Source organism: Epargyreus clarus, unplaced genomic scaffold (genome assembly GCF_041222505.1).
Source record: "Epargyreus clarus isolate Ecla_fem2 unplaced genomic scaffold, WU_Ecla_fem_2.2 ptg000017l, whole genome shotgun sequence".
Taxonomy (NCBI): domain Eukaryota; kingdom Metazoa; phylum Arthropoda; class Insecta; order Lepidoptera; family Hesperiidae; genus Epargyreus; species Epargyreus clarus.
The window spans coordinates 9,626,215-9,644,309 of record NW_027332225.1 but is presented as its reverse complement, the minus strand read 5'-3'; the positions used below and the strand labels follow the sequence as shown (position 1 = coordinate 9,644,309).

Below are 18,095 nucleotides of genomic sequence, written 5' to 3'. Positions count from 1 at the left end.
CGCCGCTACCCCTGAGGACTAAGCTGGAACGCCTCGGAAAAGTTTGTCTCCCTTACCACACCCTTCAAACCGGAATATAGCAGCGCTTAACACTGCTGTTATTAGGTAGAAACTGGTGTGGTGGTGGTGCCGCCGGAGTCGAAGCACAAAGGGTTCTACCACCTTCCGATGTATGTAGTATGTTGCGTAAGACTTGTTTGACAGTGTTTGTGTTTTTTTACCCTTTGTATCTTTTGAACCTATCGCCAAATGGATCGTGATCGTCAACCCATTATTGTTATCGGAGTAAAAAGGACTTAGGCTGGTACATAGAGCTGCCTAAGTGTGAATTGGTAGATTTTACACCCTTGAGAATTTTGATTTTTTTTTAATGCTTGCCAAAAATGCCTTCTCAGACATGTAGATTTCCTTGCGATGTTTTGGAAAAAAGGAATTTGAAAATTAAAGTTTCGAATTCGAACCTCAGATCCTCCGATTGAAAGGCTGATTTTCACCCATTAGAGTATTACTACATTTACTACCCCTAAATTCACCAATTAATTATCCCTTACTACAAGGCAGTTTCTTTAAAATAATTATGAAGTTTATCAATCCGTAACTGGCTAACACGGTGGACTTTATCCTATTACTGTAATTTTCCAGGAAGACCCAAAACAAGCATTACAATAGCAATGGGTTGATGTTTATTGCTAGTAAAATCATATTATTTTGAAAACAGAGAAATATCAAGCTCTAATTAATAAATAAGCTACGTCTCCTACAGAATAGTGTTTGTTACATTATATAAAATAGTTTGTTACGTACATCAGTTCGTCTTCGGATTATTCTGTGCAATACGGATCAAGACTTCATTGGTATTAAAAGGATCAACGCTGACGGTTCCAGTTCCGCTTAAAACCGGTTAAAACCAGATGCAGTACAGTGTACATTTACGTACATAGCATCCTTACTTAAGCTTATGTACGCGAAGATGCAAGTTGATATTGGTTGGCTTTTAGGGGATCTTAGAATAATAAATTAGTAGGAAGTACGATTATATCGACGGGTCCTACGTATACTGGTGCAAGTAGCAAAATGGCATACTGCTGTAAGTGGAAAGAGTTTTGCGTTATTTTTATTCTATTTTCAAAGAAATAGTATATTTAATAATATTTTTGTTTCTAATTTTTAGGCCATAACCACGTTAACACGATGAAGAATAAAATATTTCAAGTAATGGTTTATTATTTTAAAGTCATAATTTTAAGTAAATCCTGCAACAGTGTAAACTGGTGTAAGTGTCACTTATACCAGTATACCCGTTGTAGCACTTTAAGAAAAAAAAGCTACACAAATGCAAGTACAGCTATTTTCCAAAGTTTCAGAATTAATTTCAGAATTAATTTTAACTATGTACGTTGAATAATGTTAAAGTGACACGCATCAGAACATTCAAATCGCTCTACTGTAAAGATATGAAAACGCACTTGCACCAGTTTACGTAGGACCCGTCGATATGTGGTCCGATTTAGATCCACCATCGCCAAATCTAATTCGCCTTAATAACAGCAGTGAAAAGCGCTGCTGTATTCTAGTTCGAAGGGTGTGGTTAAGAAAGATATACTAAACCGAGGTGTTCCAACTTTCCTCAGGGGTCGTGACGTATATGTTGCCAACCTCAGGTGGGACTCTAATTTTATCTATTGTTGGTTAAATATGTTAAGGAGCGGCGACAACTACTTGCCATCAGGTAGACAATATGCTCGTTTGCTAATTCTATATTTCAGACATCTTAAGATTATACACTGTTTGAGTATTTCATATGAACATAAAGTTTAATAAGTATAAACAAAAAAGAAGTTTAGGTATGTATTGTATTTTATTCTCTGAATTATTATAAGGATTCTTTTCTAAATTGTCTTTATTATTATCAATTAGTTTAATAACCGTGCAGTTTGTTTATTTATTTTGTATATTGTACTGTGTGTTGCAATTTTCCTGAAGAAAGTATTTATCTTTTTTATTTTATCTCCCAACCGAAAAAAAATACCTAACACACGACACGTAAAGAAGTTTTCACTTAAAAATATTACGTACTACAGAGCAAGCGACCCTTTCACCACAGATTTCAAAGATAGTAGATTAACCTTATAGCTACATAGGTCATGTTTATTCATGTAGCATCGGGGTCACTAAGCGACGTTAGCATCTTAGACGGCAAACTAAGTTAGGCTTTGCGTACCGTAACGATCTTCAAGTCAGCTTCTTAACTTACATATTTTAAGTTGAAAGTTGTTTAGTCGAGATGTTGTTAGTTAGAATCTGTGTAAGATACACTACAAAATTTTGTTACAAATGTAATATTACAAGTTCTTATTTAAATTTCAATGTACGTATAATTAATTCATGTTTTTTTTTTCCAATTCTCGGTATCATTATCATCATCATCATCATCAACCCATTACTGTCCCACTGCTGGGCACGGGTCTCCTCTCATAATGAGAAGGATCAGGCCATAGTCCACCGCGCTAGCCAAGTGCGTATTGGTAGACTTCACATACCTTTGAGTTTTTTTTTACAAATCTCAGGAATGCAGGTTTCCTCACGATGTTTTCCTTCACCGTTTAGCAAATGATAAATAATTTCGAATACGCACATAGCTTTGAAAAAATCAGTAGCCTGGGATTTGAACCTCAGACCTCTCGATCGAGAGGCCGAGTTTCTTAACCACTAGGCTATCATTGACTATCCTATATTGCCCGGTATCATATTGGATTGAAATTGTGCATGCATATATTATGTAGATCGTATTATGTAATTTTCAAAATAATTTGATTTCAATACAATAGGTGTAATCTTTAGAAAACTTGCCTGTTCTAATATTAGCGGGTTGATTACGTGAAACTAAATCCGTCAATAGCACATCCTTATACATAATTTAGAAAATTATGTGTAAGATAAATAAGTAACTGAGTATTCTTATTTACTTAAATACTAATATGAAAGTAAATATACTACAATCCTACAATACTCTGACTTAAACATTATCCTCTGCAACTAAAAGCGACACAGCCCATATTTCAAAAGGCAGCAGAAATAAGCGGTCAATCCATTATCTGTTCTGCTTTTCTTTCCAATAAACCAGACCTTTGACTTTGCGATTAGCTGTCATAAAACGAGTATATGTGTATGTTACTCGTATGTTCCTTATGTCCATGTGTGAGTGTAGCCAATGCTCTTTGTATTACCTGGTTACGTGACAACCTTGCCGGTAATAGTTTTTAAAGCTTCGATTATTAAATTATTTTAACATTTTAACAAAAGTTTTAAGACGTCTTTGTAACTTTGAAGAGGAACATGATCTCACTATTTAAATTTAAAAAAAAATGTAGAATCTTTTTCATGAAGACACACAATAGCTCAGGCAAGTTCTCAAAACAATGAATGGGTGAAATCTAAGAGCACCGTGAGTTATATATGTCAGCAGAACTTGGAGCTTCACTTAGTCAGTAACGCGTCTTGCTGTCATCCTAAGACTTAAGTAGTTATAGCACAGGTATGAGGCGGCACCACCGCCACACCTAATATTTATTGTATTATATAATATAATATTTTTTTCCCAATAACTGCAGTTTTAAACGCTGGTGTATTTTGGTTTGGAGGGTATGATGAGGGAAACATACTTTCCGAGGCTTTCCACCTTAGTGCTCAGATTTAGCAACGCTTAAGTTACCAACGTAAGATACTAATTTAATCTAATCGGGGGTTGATTACAGATGTTCATGGACGGCAGTAGTCCCTTATCTGACTGCAAGTTTGCTACCTACTTCTCTGTTATGAAAAACTAGTAATAACTATACCTTGTAATCTCCAATGTCAGATACAGAACAGGTGAGAACAGCCTCTCTGCCCAGCGCGATGGTCACGTTCTGGATGGGCCCCACGAAGTTGGGCTCGGCGTCTCGGAGCGACGCTGTGGGCCCCACTCGGCTAAGTGGCGACGTGGTTTGGTACCGCATGCTACTTTTTACCACTGTAACAAATAATAAAGGGTTTATATTAAAAAACAGCAAGGAAGACTGTATAGACAAGGAAGACGTTTCTATGGATAACCTTCGAAAGAAATATAGACTTATCTGGGGTTGATTACAAATATCTTTGGGCGGCTTCAAATATCACTTACCATCAGGTGGTTGATTAGCGAAATCAAAATTAATTGATTTTGATTTCGTTAATCAACCGTAATCTAAGATAATAGTGTTTAAAGAGTCCGTGAATATTTCTTGTACCAAATATTTAAGAGATCGCGCCGGCGACTGTCCGCGGTAGTAGGTAACGACCGGCGGCGATAGTTGAGAGTAGTCGCCTACAGTCGCTAGCAACAGTCGACCATATTCGCCCGTAGCCTCTGATAACGTTGCGACAGCCGACACCCGTCGCAAAAGGTTGCAGTGTTGTGAGTCGTCGTCAGCGATCGCCACCGACTGCTATCAACTCTCGCCACTTGTCGTTAACTACTGCTAGGGTCAGCGCCGGCTGACGCTGTTATTCTATTTTATTTCTACAATTTTTGAAATTTACAGCTAAATACATAAAGGCCAACAAAAAGTTTTTACCGATAGTATACAAAATATCTTATATATAAAATTCACGTGTCACAATTTTAGTTACCGTACTCCTCCGAATCGGCTTTCGATTTTCACCAAATTTTATATGCATATTCAGGAGGTCCGAGAATCGGCTGCTATCTATTTTTCATAGCCCTAAGTGATAAGAGTTGTTCAACCTTAACATATTTTTATGTATATGGTAACACAACGTTTGCCGGGTCAGCTAGTTAACTTATAAAAAGAAACAAGACGTAAACGGACACGTGTACAAAAAAAAATCGTAGTAAAAGACACATGTACAATAAATATCAGAGATTGTATTGCTCTTGTATTAGTTTACGATCGATCTTACCTACCTAAACAGAGAAACCTATCTTATTACTAAAATTTATTAAAATGTTGTACAAAGTATGCACTATTACAATATTGAAAATTGGAGGTTCGTATTGCTGTCTTGTTATTTTCTGCATCAATGAAGCGCATTGCGATAAGAAATAACGAGGGCTTGAGTCGGTCTTACCGTGATTTCCTATTCATAGTTCCTATTGGAATAAAGAGACAAATGAGCGTTCGTCTAGATAGATTGAAAATGATGCGGTGGGTGCGTCTAACTAGACGATTAACTAAAGTTGGTCATGAAAGTAGGTAGTCTTTTGAAGCGATCAAGATTGCTTTCTTTCACATGATATTTCTCTAGTATATAATACCTTTAAGGTCTTTATATAATACCTTTAGCAATTTTAAAGAACCCTTATAACTTTAAACCTAAATCCGATTTACGGCAAGGTACTTTTTTGTTCTTTAGAGGACTACATACGTCTCCTCATTACTTGGAGAGAGCAGTAACCTACTTCACTTTTCTTCAAGGCGGATTAGTGGAAGATGGTGCCTAACCTACGTCAGACAAACTTAAGCCGTCCATGAAAGGTCTTCGACAAGGTTTTAAAATGACTATACAATAATAACGAAGTGGGACCAACAACTACATAAAATTTACTCATTAATACTCAAGGATCCAGCCGCTTCGCTTATATTTTTAATAACATTGAAGTAACAAATGCGCAGTCCTTTTGATGGTAAGTGGCCTTCCATAAAATAAATCCCCGATAAGATAAGAATCCTACCTGAGATGTGCGATAGATTCGTGCTCCCTGAAGACAAGTTAAAAGCCTGGGATAAGTACGTCTCCCCTGCCACATTTTTATAACCAGAATACAGCAGCGGTGAACACTGTTGTTAACCCATTAATTCCCAAGGGTTTAAATGAAAGGAATTTTTAAAATTTTATTATTTACATTAGTTACATGTACATTGAAAAGGAGAATATAGATCATTCCGTTTAGTAGGCAGAAATTGGTGTGCCGGTGTGCCCATTAGGGTCGAACCACAGGGGGTTCTTCCTTCTTGTCCCTGTAGTTTCGGGACAAGAATAGGGCTACGGTATCCCCTGCCTGTCGTAAGAGGCGACTAAAAGGGGGCTTCCGGGATTGCGGGCGGCAAGAGTGGGTAGCTCGAACCGCCCGGTAAGCGACCCCGGGAAGGGCGGCGGTATGTGTGGTCGCATACCGTCGTACGCACCAGACGGTGTGGCGAGCGTCAAGCTCACCTGGGCAGAGCCCGACGGGGCAACGCGCTAAGAGGACTCCGGTTGCGTTCCTTTGGAGATCCCGGAGCCCTCTACGCAGCGCCGAGGACGGCCACCGGGGGGGTTTTAGTGCGGTAAAAATCCCACATAACCCTGCGTCGCTCCCACGGCGCCGGGTACCTTTTGAAGGTTTCAAAAAAAAAAGGGGGGTTCTTCATTCACCTTCCTCCACCTTCAAAATGATTGCGAAACTAAACTTCAAAGATTAGTTATGATCTCCACAAATCACAAGGTTACATTTATTACACTATACGTAAAATCATCCTATAAAACTAAATCAAGTATAGGTACACTAAAATACATTACAATGTAGTCACGAAAAACACATTACTCTCCCTCACAGCCGACAAAAAGTTTAATTATACTACGAGTTGTATTAGCTTAGAAACTTAGCACGGCAAAACAAAATTACTTTAACAAAGTAGGGAACCCTCTTGCAAATTAATGTAAGATTAATCCTCTCATTATTTAAATGTTCGCACATTGTACTATTCAGCATTTTTAGCTTCTAAAAGTTCTATGTACTGAGTTAGATATATGTTGCCCGAAAAATATTTTTGTGGAATAGTTGGGTTAATAATTTTTGTGGAATAGTTGAGTTAATAATTGGGTTTCAAGTTTGAAATTGGAAGAGTTGATCCGATATTTTTTGATTGTTTTAGTAGAAATGTTTATTTCGGTGTGTTGATATTAATTTTGTCGTGAATATTTGTCATCATTCAATTAATCATCAAACGACATAGGTTACCATGCCGTTCTGGGTTCGATCCCCAGTCAGACAGATCTAGATGACGGCTTCAGAATTCTTTTTTGTGTCGGAGTAATTTTGCATTCGTCTTTGTGTCCATGGTGCGTTTGATACAGAAAAAAATCGATAGGATTATCAATGTAAAAAGGGTGATTTTTTAAATAAAAAAAATCCGTTAAAAGTAGGGCTTTAATCTTTAAACGAAGACTTCCTACAAACTTATTGGAAACAAAAAATCTACAAAGTGTTTACACAACTTACCGAAGCAAAAGTAGAAAGTTCAGTATTCGATGAAAAATCGCGGCAAAAAATTTAAGCCCCTCGTAAACCGATTCAAAGTAGCATTATTTTTTATCTGCATTCGCCAGGGTTTAAATCCTTCAGTGACGACGTCATAACAAATTTAATGGGCGGGAAAAGAATTTAGCGCCAGTCAACCGGTTCCTTTCTTTTTATAAATTGTTGACCCTTTTTATCGCAATCGTTCGGAAAGCACTGAAAAGATTTTGCGGAAAACGTATGTTTTTTTTTTATAATAGTAGCAGTGAGCATGCAATCCACCTGATGGTATTTTTTTTTTTATAAAATAGGAGTAGCAGACGAGCATGCAGTCCACCTGATGGTAAGTGGCTACTGCCGCTCATGGACATTTGTAATCAACCCCAGATAGGATTAGATATCCCTACCTGAGGTCGGCCACAGATGCGCCGCTACCCCTGAGGACGAAGGTGGAACGCCTCGGGAAAGTATGTCTCCTTTACCACACCCTTCAAACCAGAACACAGTAGCGCTTAACCCAGCTGTTATCAGTCAGAAATAGGTAGTGGAGTCGAACCAAATAGGGTTCACCTTCAAGATGTTTTCATGTTGTATCTTTTCACACTTCTAATCTTACCTCTGATTGCTATACGTTGTTCACGATTTTTACGACGCCATTACAGCTCCTCTGAACTTGTGTGTTAAATTGTGGATACGAAATAACACCCGGCTATTTCATTATCCGGATCGGGGGGAACCTTATTAATTTGGTTAGATGTATTGCCCTAATAAAAGTAGGGATAAAGTAGCCAATGAAGTCCGTTGAAAATAACGCTTGATGGAATTGATACTGGGATATAATATATTTTATACTGGTATAGAAAACTATTAAACTTTAGATTGTGTTTGTACATCTGATGTTAAAGTATTTTTGGGTATGTAATATTGATATAGAATAATATTTGTATCCTTATCATATCTAAGTAGTCGAAGCGCCTTTGTAATTATGTAAGAAACCTAACTTTTTTAACTTTTAAAAGATAGAACCAGTATCGCTTGGAGAGGTACGGGAAGAAGCATTTATTTTGTTTCGGCAGAAATGTATAGATGCTGGCTGACTTACTTCCTCAGTAGGGGCAACTCATCCGCTGTCCCTGTAGTTCCGGGACCAGAATAGTGCTACGGTCTCCTCTGCCTGTCGTAAGAGGCGACTGAAACGGGGCTTCCGGGGTTGCGGACGGCAAGAGCTCAAATCGCCCGGCCAGCGACCCCGGGAAGGACGGCGGTATGTGTGGTAGCATGCCGTCGTACGCACCAGACGATGCGGCGAGCGTCAAGCTCACCTGCGCGGAGCCCGACGGGGCACCGCGCTAAGAGGACTCCGGTTGCGTTCCGTTGGAGATCTCGGATTCCTCTACGCAGCGCCGAGCACGGCCGCCTGGGGGGGTTTTAGTGCGGTAAGAGTCCCACATAACCCTGTGTCGCTCCCACGGCACCTTTACCTTTTGAAGATTTCCCCCTCGTTGAAGAAAAAAAAGGGGGCAACTCATCCGTAATCTGTTTAAAGTAGGATAGTAGAAGTAGCAGTTTTATATGGAATTAAATATAGTTATAGATTTTCACGGAAGGCAGTGACTTACCTTAGACTTTACGCTCGTTAGCTTAAACTAATACTTATATGACTTAACTAAAACTTATACGACTTGCGATAAAATAGCTATTTTGGGATGATGGACAGATTGTAGTTCATATAAGTAAGTTAATTTAGTTTGTTAAAAACTTTTAATTCGTCATACAAATTCATTCGGACTTAAAAAGGCACTCACAAAATAAATTTATCTGCACAATCTAATGGGTTTTACTACTACAAACCATATTGAAACCAAGCCAACAAATCTGCAATATTTTGGCAACAGAAAGGCAAAATACGTGATTATGCTTCATAACGCGTTAGTGATACGCGAATGATTGCGAGCATAATGATAACAAGATTTATTGAAAATAATGATGAATATAATGAATAATGATCATTACTTTTGGTAGGTTCAGGAGATTTTTTGTTTAGGATTTTATTTTTGTTAACGAATCTAAATCTAACCTAATAGTACCTACTGGACAAGAAAATTAGTTAAAAGACACAAGCCTTTAATACCTAATTATTTATTTTTATAGGAAATAGGTAGTAGTAGCTTTAGGTAACAAAACACAAAGGCGATGTAGTGTCAGTTTGGCTCCCATAATAATTTTCTAATTAACTAAAAAAAAGTAGTTCATATAATAACAACATCCGTAGCATCAGAATAGTCAACTGTACTACAGCCGCTTATAAAGGAGAGCTCTATTTGCGAATTTGAGACTCATGTAGTGAAGATGTACCGTCAATATACACACAAAAAATAAATGTATCGTTCATGCCTTAGGGACATAACACACTAGCGACAGACACGCTGACTACTGACTGCGGTTGACGTTCTTCGACTGTCGCCGCCCGTCATTAGCGACCGCCTGCAAACGCAGCCAATCGTCATTTGATCCAAATGTTTTAAAAAACGTAGTTATTATACAGTATTATCGCACATAAAAACTAAAACAGCAATAGCCTCAAATCAATTTAAAGCTCAATCTATTAAAATTTATAATAAAATAAATAGTAAGCTTAAAATTTCCAAAATGATATACTCTGAATGCAAAAAAAGTTTAACCCAACTACTAAAATCCCTAACCTACCAACAAACAGAAGACTTATTAAATGAATGACATGAGAATGGTATTTTATGTATAATTATGCTCGTATGTATATATTCATAATTGTATGTATTTATGTATATATATATATATATATATATATATATATATATATATATATATATATATATAATATGTGTGTGTGTGTGTGTTTGTGTGTGTGTGTGTGTGTGTATGTATATATGGTTAACAAAGTGCATAGACCTTATTTAAACAAAGGCGACCACAGATTTTTATCTGTGGTTGTTTAAATAAGGTCTATGTGCGGAGTCTCCTACCACAGGTTTATATAGACTTACCAGGAGAGTCCCGAAACCTTGTAATCTACATACTTCTTTAAATAAAGGATTTTTGATTTGATTTGATTTGAATTGTCGTCCCCTATTATGAGCGGTCACAACTAACCATGGTCAACGGCGATAGACGGCGGCTATCGCTCGTGTGTTACTCTCCTTACATTCACAAAGTAACTAACATAGGAAAATAGTATTTTCCTAATGCAGCTCTTCAGTCCATTAACCCGGAGCATCAAGTACGAGACATTTGCCGTTTCCTTTTACGCTTTCATAAGTTTTATGGGGTATGCAATAAATGAATAGTATTTTTACCCTACAACGCATAAAGAGTAACGTTTAACACAACGTTTCCTAATAGTGATATATATCAAAACTTGGTCGTTTAACCATACCTCGAGAATAATAGGCCGGTTTATACTTATAAGGAGTTATTTGATTTTCTAGTATCGCAGTAGGTAATTATCATATTGAAAATGTTGCTATGTTATGTATCTTTCGTCTCTTCATTGTAATTTATATTAAACAGTTTTAAATTACTTGTAATTCAACTGTGGTGGCACTATTATGACAACTCAGCATCTTTTTAAGCTATTGCATAGCTTTTATCGCGGGCTTTAAGCGCGGCGACCGAATCGAGAAATTCCGTAACGAAAATTGCTAACACCTTAATTCGTCAACTTGAAAACAGATGGCAGTAATACACATTTTTTTATAATCCGTGCGGAAGTCTTAAAATTGCGTGAAGTATATTTTATACTCCCATTATAAAATTCAAAATTATATTACCACATTATCCAAATAATATGTTTTATCAACATAAGCTATGTTGAATTCTGGATTAATAAAATAACGTAAAAGAGTGTTTGTAATTTTTAAACGTACAATTACAACTGACAGACTTGACAGTACAAAATCAAAACGCCATTATGATTTATTATAAATATATAATTGTAATTGCATAAGTTGATAAAAAATGCTATGCAATAGCTTTACCGCGGCAGTCTCCGAGTGCCACACGTATTTTTTTTTATAATAATCTAGGAGTAGCAGACGAGCATGCAGTCCACCTGATGGTAAGTGGCTACTGCCGCCCATGGACATCTGTAATCAACCCCAGATAGGATTAGATATTCCTACCTGAGGTCGGCCATAGATGCGCCGCTACCCCTGAGGATTAAGCTGGAACGCCTCGGAAAAGTCTGTCTCCCTTACCACATTCTTCAAACCGGAACACAGCAGCGCCTAACACTGCTGTTATTAGGTAGAAATAGGTGTGGCGGTGGTGCCGCCGGAGTCGAACCACAAAGGGTTCTACCACCTTCTCATCTTATAAGTATAATGGTGTATTGGTATTAAATTACTAAGTTATGTGAAAATCTATGTATGATTTGTTGTAAGTACCTACAGTATCGACTTCGGGTCTTCTGTAATATTTCAAATCGGTTAGTTGTCATGGGAAACCGCAAGGGAAACCGTAACTATAATGAATTGGAAGTAACAATGCCGTCAATCCCGAATTGAATTATAATCCTACCTGAGATTAGTCATAGATGTATCGCTAAGATATAAGTAGAGGAACCATTTATACCTAAAGACATTGAACGTGTGGTGTCAGACAAAATAATATTTTGACGGGCACGGTCCTTGTCTGTACGGTCATATTATGGATATAAATACGTTCAGAAAAATTGTATAAAACGACATGATTTTGTTTTGCCACGGACCGTGTCTGACACGTATGATATCAGTACCCTTTACCAAAACAGTAATATTTGTCAAAATGTAAAAACTCATGATAAGGGTACTGTAGACATAAATGCACTATGACGTCATATTTTATATTCCTATGTTACCACATTCTTCAAACAATAACACAGCAGCGATTAACAATGCATGCTATGAACTCCCTGACCGACGTGGCCACTATCCATGCAACTGGGTAGAAATATCGGCAATAAAAAAATCAAAAACGTATCGTGAGAACATATTAAAATGTCATTTCCGAGAAAACTAATATTAGTCTAAAATCATATAATGCTATGAATATTTTTTAATATATTTCTTGTGAAAAAATCTTATATTTGCTAATAACTTCACTTCTGTAACTGACGCTTTATTATGGCTTGATAACCAATTAATATACTTACTTAATTATAACTTAAGTTAGTCTGGATATTACAAGATGAGGCCCACAAGTGTCTTTAATACCAGTTTGATGATACTTCTTAATTGATGAAGTTAAAGGGATCAAATTACGTTTACTTCTGATGGGAACGGTAATTGATCTTTGATTGATTGGTTTCAGAATATTATCTATATGAGAGTTTATAATTAAGCTCATCGTTAAGGCATTACTGTCCGACTGTCTCTTAATACGAAAAAGATAAGCGGTAGAAAGAAAGAAGATTGAAGACCATGGATTACTGCGTTGCTATTTCGGACTTAAAACGTGTTAGAAGCTATTGTGCTTGGGTTTGAAAGTGTGGTACGGCAGACATTTTTACAAGATCTCAAGAGACTAACTAAGAATAACTCTGAGAGTTATCAATACATCAGTGCTCCCCTCCAATATGTTGAATAGACGTCCATGATCGGCAGTTACTTCTTGCCATCAGGTGGAATATCATCATTTGTTACTTCTATTTAACAAAATGTGCGTATTAGAAATCAATTATCACTTGGTTTAACGGCGAAGGAAAACATCGCGAGGAAACCTGCACATCTGAGAGATTTATGTTAAAAAAATCAAAGTTGTGTGAAGTCTACCAATCAGTTCTGATATGATTCACTAGGGGCGCTGATTGGAAATGTATGGGCAAATACGTAAACAAATACAAAAGCAGTCATTTTTATTAAAACGTAAAAACTCATACTAAGGGTACTGCACCCAGAACAAGAGTTTTAGTACTGACATATGGTTTGCATAGCTCGTTTATCATTATTTTTATTTGCACATTCGTTTCGAAAATGTCGTTAGTAAACAAAACACGTACATTTATTTCTGAGTTCGAACCTACATCAATCAATGTAATGGCCATAGATTTGAACTGGGCCAACTGGTCCCTAAGAGCTGCTTGACAATTATATCTGTGACCTTTTCGAATTGGAAAACAGTGGTATAGGGTATACAAATTAAGGGTCAAATAAATTAACTTTAAACATATCTGATTTGAAGGCATAATTAGGTTTTTTCAACCGCTTGGCTATCCAACTCGATACTGGGCATTTGTGCCTATAATAGAGCTGAGCATTTTTACAAATGTTTGTTTTTATCATCGTTTCAATCATCCTTTTGTGTACATAAACGTAGCATAGCGTTAGATTAAAATGAATGTGTAGTGGTGATAGGTCGCAATCGAAGTGTAGAAACTTCGATCAATCCTTAACTGAATTATGTTTAAACTTATATGTTTATGTTTAAAAAAATTGCAAAGTTATTTAGGTTCATACTACTGGGCTATCAAGCTTGTCACGAAGTGAAACTTTCGAATCTCATGATTAAAATTTCACTCAGCTTAATGACAGGCTGAGCTGCGCGGGCATTAATCCTCTGAGCTGTGTCAACCAGATTTGTCCTCTCAAGCGCTTCAGATTATGTAACTCTTTATGTACCTTTTTTAAGAATAGTAGTTTGTAGAATAACTTTCTAATTGAGCTGTTTAAGCCACAATTAAACTATATTTGTATTTGTGCAAATGTTTGTTTGAACTTTACCTCTAATTACAAAGGATCAGCCTTATATTTAAATCCTGTTCTCTAGCTTGGAAGGGCCACATTCATACTAAGTTGCAATCACTGCTTGTCACGAAGGAAAAGTTTCAAATCTCACGATTAAAATTTCACTCAGCGTAATAACAGGCTGAGCGACGCGGCCGTTTAATCCTTTGAGCTGTGTCAACCGGTTTCGTTCCTTCCAGCATTTCAGACGGTGTAACAATTATTTGTTAAGTTAATTATAATTTAAGAAAATAATAGCTTTATATCGTTTCTTTATTTCATTGCACTTGCAATCATGTACTTGATCATTATATATGTTGGTTGAAGTAGTACAATTACAGTTTATTTGTTTTTGTGCTAGTGTTTTTTCGAAATTTAACGTAAAAAAATTTGCCCTGTACTTGAAATCAGTTGTCCAGATGGTAAAGTCGAAACTTCTGAGCTAAAATTACTGTCTAGCACGAAGTAAAACTTTGGAATCTCACGATTAAAATTTCACTCAGCGTAATGACAGGCTGAGCGGCGCGGGCGTTTAATCCTTTGAGCTGTGTCAACCAGATTCGTTCTCTCTAGCGCTTTGGGTTGTACAAATCCCTTTTGCAATTAATTTGTTTTTTTAAGGAAAAGTAGTCTACTTTGTAAAGTACCTTTTTAGCACGTTTGAGTTAAAAAGTTTAAGTACTTCTTAGAAAGAATAAGAAAAAAATACTTACGAAATTAATTTACTTAGCTTTTTTAGCAGAGAGTTATGAAGTTGTGGAAATAGTCGTTTTCAAGTGTCGACTTCAAGAATTAGTTTTCACTATGAAGTGATAGATTTTTTATGTAGTTATGATCATTTGTATTGATCATCTAGATTTGATACTGAGTTATCAAATCACCAAGACTATGATCCAACGAAACTTCGGATAAAAACCAGTCCGGCCATAAATCGGAGCTTGGCACATATTGAAATGGGAATATTGAAAAAACTACGAATACTTGATATACGATACGTGTACCACATTTTGTCAAGTTGGAAGGCTGTGTATAAACAATAGTTTTTCCTTTATCTTAAGTGGATCAATGTGAGGCGCCGTATATCATATTTAGTTTTTGCTTAAATCGAGATCAAACGTTTATTATTCTTATATTTTATACATCATACCTGGATCATATTTGCTTAGGCAGTATGTAAAATCATCTCAAAATATATTTTTCATAATATTAGCCTCGATCACAGACCTGTATTTGTTTTGTAAGGTCTGTGGTTTCGATGTTAAGCATGGATTTTACTGACTAGATAAATACGACAGGTTTATTTAATACATAGGTTATACTAACGTAGAGGTAATTGGATATATTCTTTTTCTTTTTATACATACACTGCAGTCCACTTGATGTTAAGTAGCTTCTACTGTCAAGTGACATCTGCATTAAATTCAATATCATCCATCCATCAGCCTTTACTAGTCTTCTGCTGGACATAGGCCTCCCCTAGTCTGCGCCACTCCGACCGGTCTTGGGCCTGGATGCAGACGGCCCCAAATTCAATAAGTATGTAATTAATAATTAATATGACAATTATAAAAAAAAACATGACGTATAAATATAATAAGTAATTTATTGAAATCGAATAAATGTTAAATATATTTTTCTTCCAATTAATGTTTTCAAAAACAAGAGTTTAAAATATAATTGAATAAATACTTAATTATATTTATATATAACTTACATCAATTACTATTAATTACGCAACGAATACTCGTAAATACAACGCAAAACAATAATTGTCGTTCTTTCTACGTAGATTGGGGTCACTTATTTCGATGTCACGAAATATTTGGCAACGTTATTGTTTATTATATTCAGCTTAACGAGCTGTCAGATACAAGTTTTCACGCATAATAACATTGTTATCAACAAAATTGGAACATATTTCTGAAATGTTTAGGGTTGCACCATGTTACTTTAACGTTAACCAAACCCTTACCAGCAGTCAAATCAACGTAAGTATTCATTCCTGTTGCATAATTTTAGTATAACTAACATGACATCATAACTAACTAACGTTACCGTTCCATCAAAGTTATTGTTTTTGTTAACTGCCGTATCCGTCAAAATCGACCAAAAATCGTGGCGACAGTGACACAAATGACTTTAATGACAAATATACATATAACAATACAGGATTGATACATTCCAAAGCTATGGTTAAAGTTAATGTTATAGTTAACTTTAACGCAAACTTTAACGGGCCTACGGTGCAATCCACCCTTAGCCTATTTTGTATTTTGTGATACGTACGCACCTAATGAACGAGCTCCATAAAGTACAAAGTTTGAATGAGCCATTATTTTCGATAAGCAGGCTATTCATCGTAGACAGCTTTCAGCGGGTTTAATGGAAATAAAGTAACATTATGTCGATAGCAGATAGATTGGATTAATGGGCATTTCCTATGTATCCACGTGGCATAATAGACATTACTCTTGTCAACCTTGTATATATACACGAGTATATATAGGTTCCGAATTTGATTCCTGAGCGCACGGAAAGCTAAATGTATCCAGGGTAAATTTATGTATCTATTCCGGGTTTGTGGGTTTGCAAATTTCTGTATGTACTTACTTTTATAACACATAATATATGGGATAAAGTGTGAGTACCTATATGACGGTAGTCTTTTTATATTTTTGAATTAAGGTGTGATAGGATTCGTAACCATCATTAAACTTTGTCACAAGATTTTTGTGTAATATAACACATCTAGTTGAAATCTTTCTCAATCACTGGAGCAACGGAGAAGAGTCAATTCCAGACTAGGTCTTAAAAATGATAGCAGGATACAAAAAATATTGTAGCCAGGTTTACAAAATAACGTTCACTACACTAAAAGTCCGTCACAAAAGCCCGACAATTTAAATACTAGCACGACCAGGGATTGTACCCGGAATTCTCTATAGGCTTAATTGACATCCGCTTCACAACGCAACCAGGCCTCTCGATGCTTAAATCGTTTGATTGCTTTTCCTACTAAAACGCGTTAAGTATCTGATATTCTCACACATTCAACGCTCAGTGAATAGGCCATTATTCTCGATGAACAAGCCATCTATCACGGGAAGTTGTCAGCTGACGTAATGAGCGAATACCAGACTACACTCCGGACTGTTATGTTGATATCAGCAACGTACATGCAATATTAAATTCCGCTTGTTAATAATTAACATATAAGCATCTGAGTATATATATAATTAATTGCAAGGAAATTATTTACCAGATGCACTTGTCGCCAAACCGATCTGCCGTAAGAGAGCCTTACATTCATTCCCGCCTCAGCAGAACCAAGAATTATTTTATTGACATTTACTTAATTTACTTAATGAACATTTGTTTTAGGTCAAGATATTCATGTACTCGTGTGCGTCATTTAAAGTATTTACGGCTGTACTAGATAAACATACACAAATTTTGTTTGTATGAGAAACATTTCAGAAAATAAACATTGGCCTTTTCGGTACACCTACGTATTTACGTCAGTGTAAATTTGCAAATTTCTAAAATCTGTTTTTGTTTGCTTGTATAAAAAACGTATGATATACAAAATAATACTAATGATAACTTAAAACTTTCAAACTAGGAGACCAATACACAACATTAATAATGACAGTTTTTTTTTTATATATATAATGTAGGAGTAGCAGACGAGCATGCAGTCCATCTGATAGTAAGTGGTTACTGCCGCCCATGGACATATATAATCAACCACAGATAAGATTAGTTACCTTCCTGAGGTCGGTCACTAATACGCTGCTACCCCTGAGGGCTAAATTGAAAGACCACAGAAAAGTATGTCTCCCTTACCTTACCCTCCAAACCAGAACAAAACAGTGCTAACACTACTGTTAATAGGCAGAAATAGGTGTGGCGGTGGTGCTGCCGGAGTTGAACCACAAATGGTTCTACCACTTTTAAAACAGTTGTACAAAGTAGAAAACATTGAGCATTACTTGATTTATATTTTGTATTAAATTATATGCTAGAAGAATAAAAACAGTATAAGTAACGGTTTACATCCGAAGCTGGTTGAATGAGCCATTATTTATTTCCGAAGC

General features: G+C 36.3%; 1 protein-coding gene across 1 annotated transcript in view; it reads right to left on the bottom strand.

Annotated features, from left to right (window-relative positions):
* The window catches only part of LOC140749133 (lachesin), a 97,046-nt gene that overhangs the window by 37,347 nt on the left and 41,604 nt on the right, over window positions 1-18,095 (bottom strand). The window contains exon 4 of the mRNA XM_073082163.1: window positions 3,840-4,012. Within this exon, the coding sequence (XP_072938264.1) occupies window positions 3,840-4,012 (173 nt within the window). The remainder of the gene's footprint in view (window positions 1-3,839; window positions 4,013-18,095) is intronic.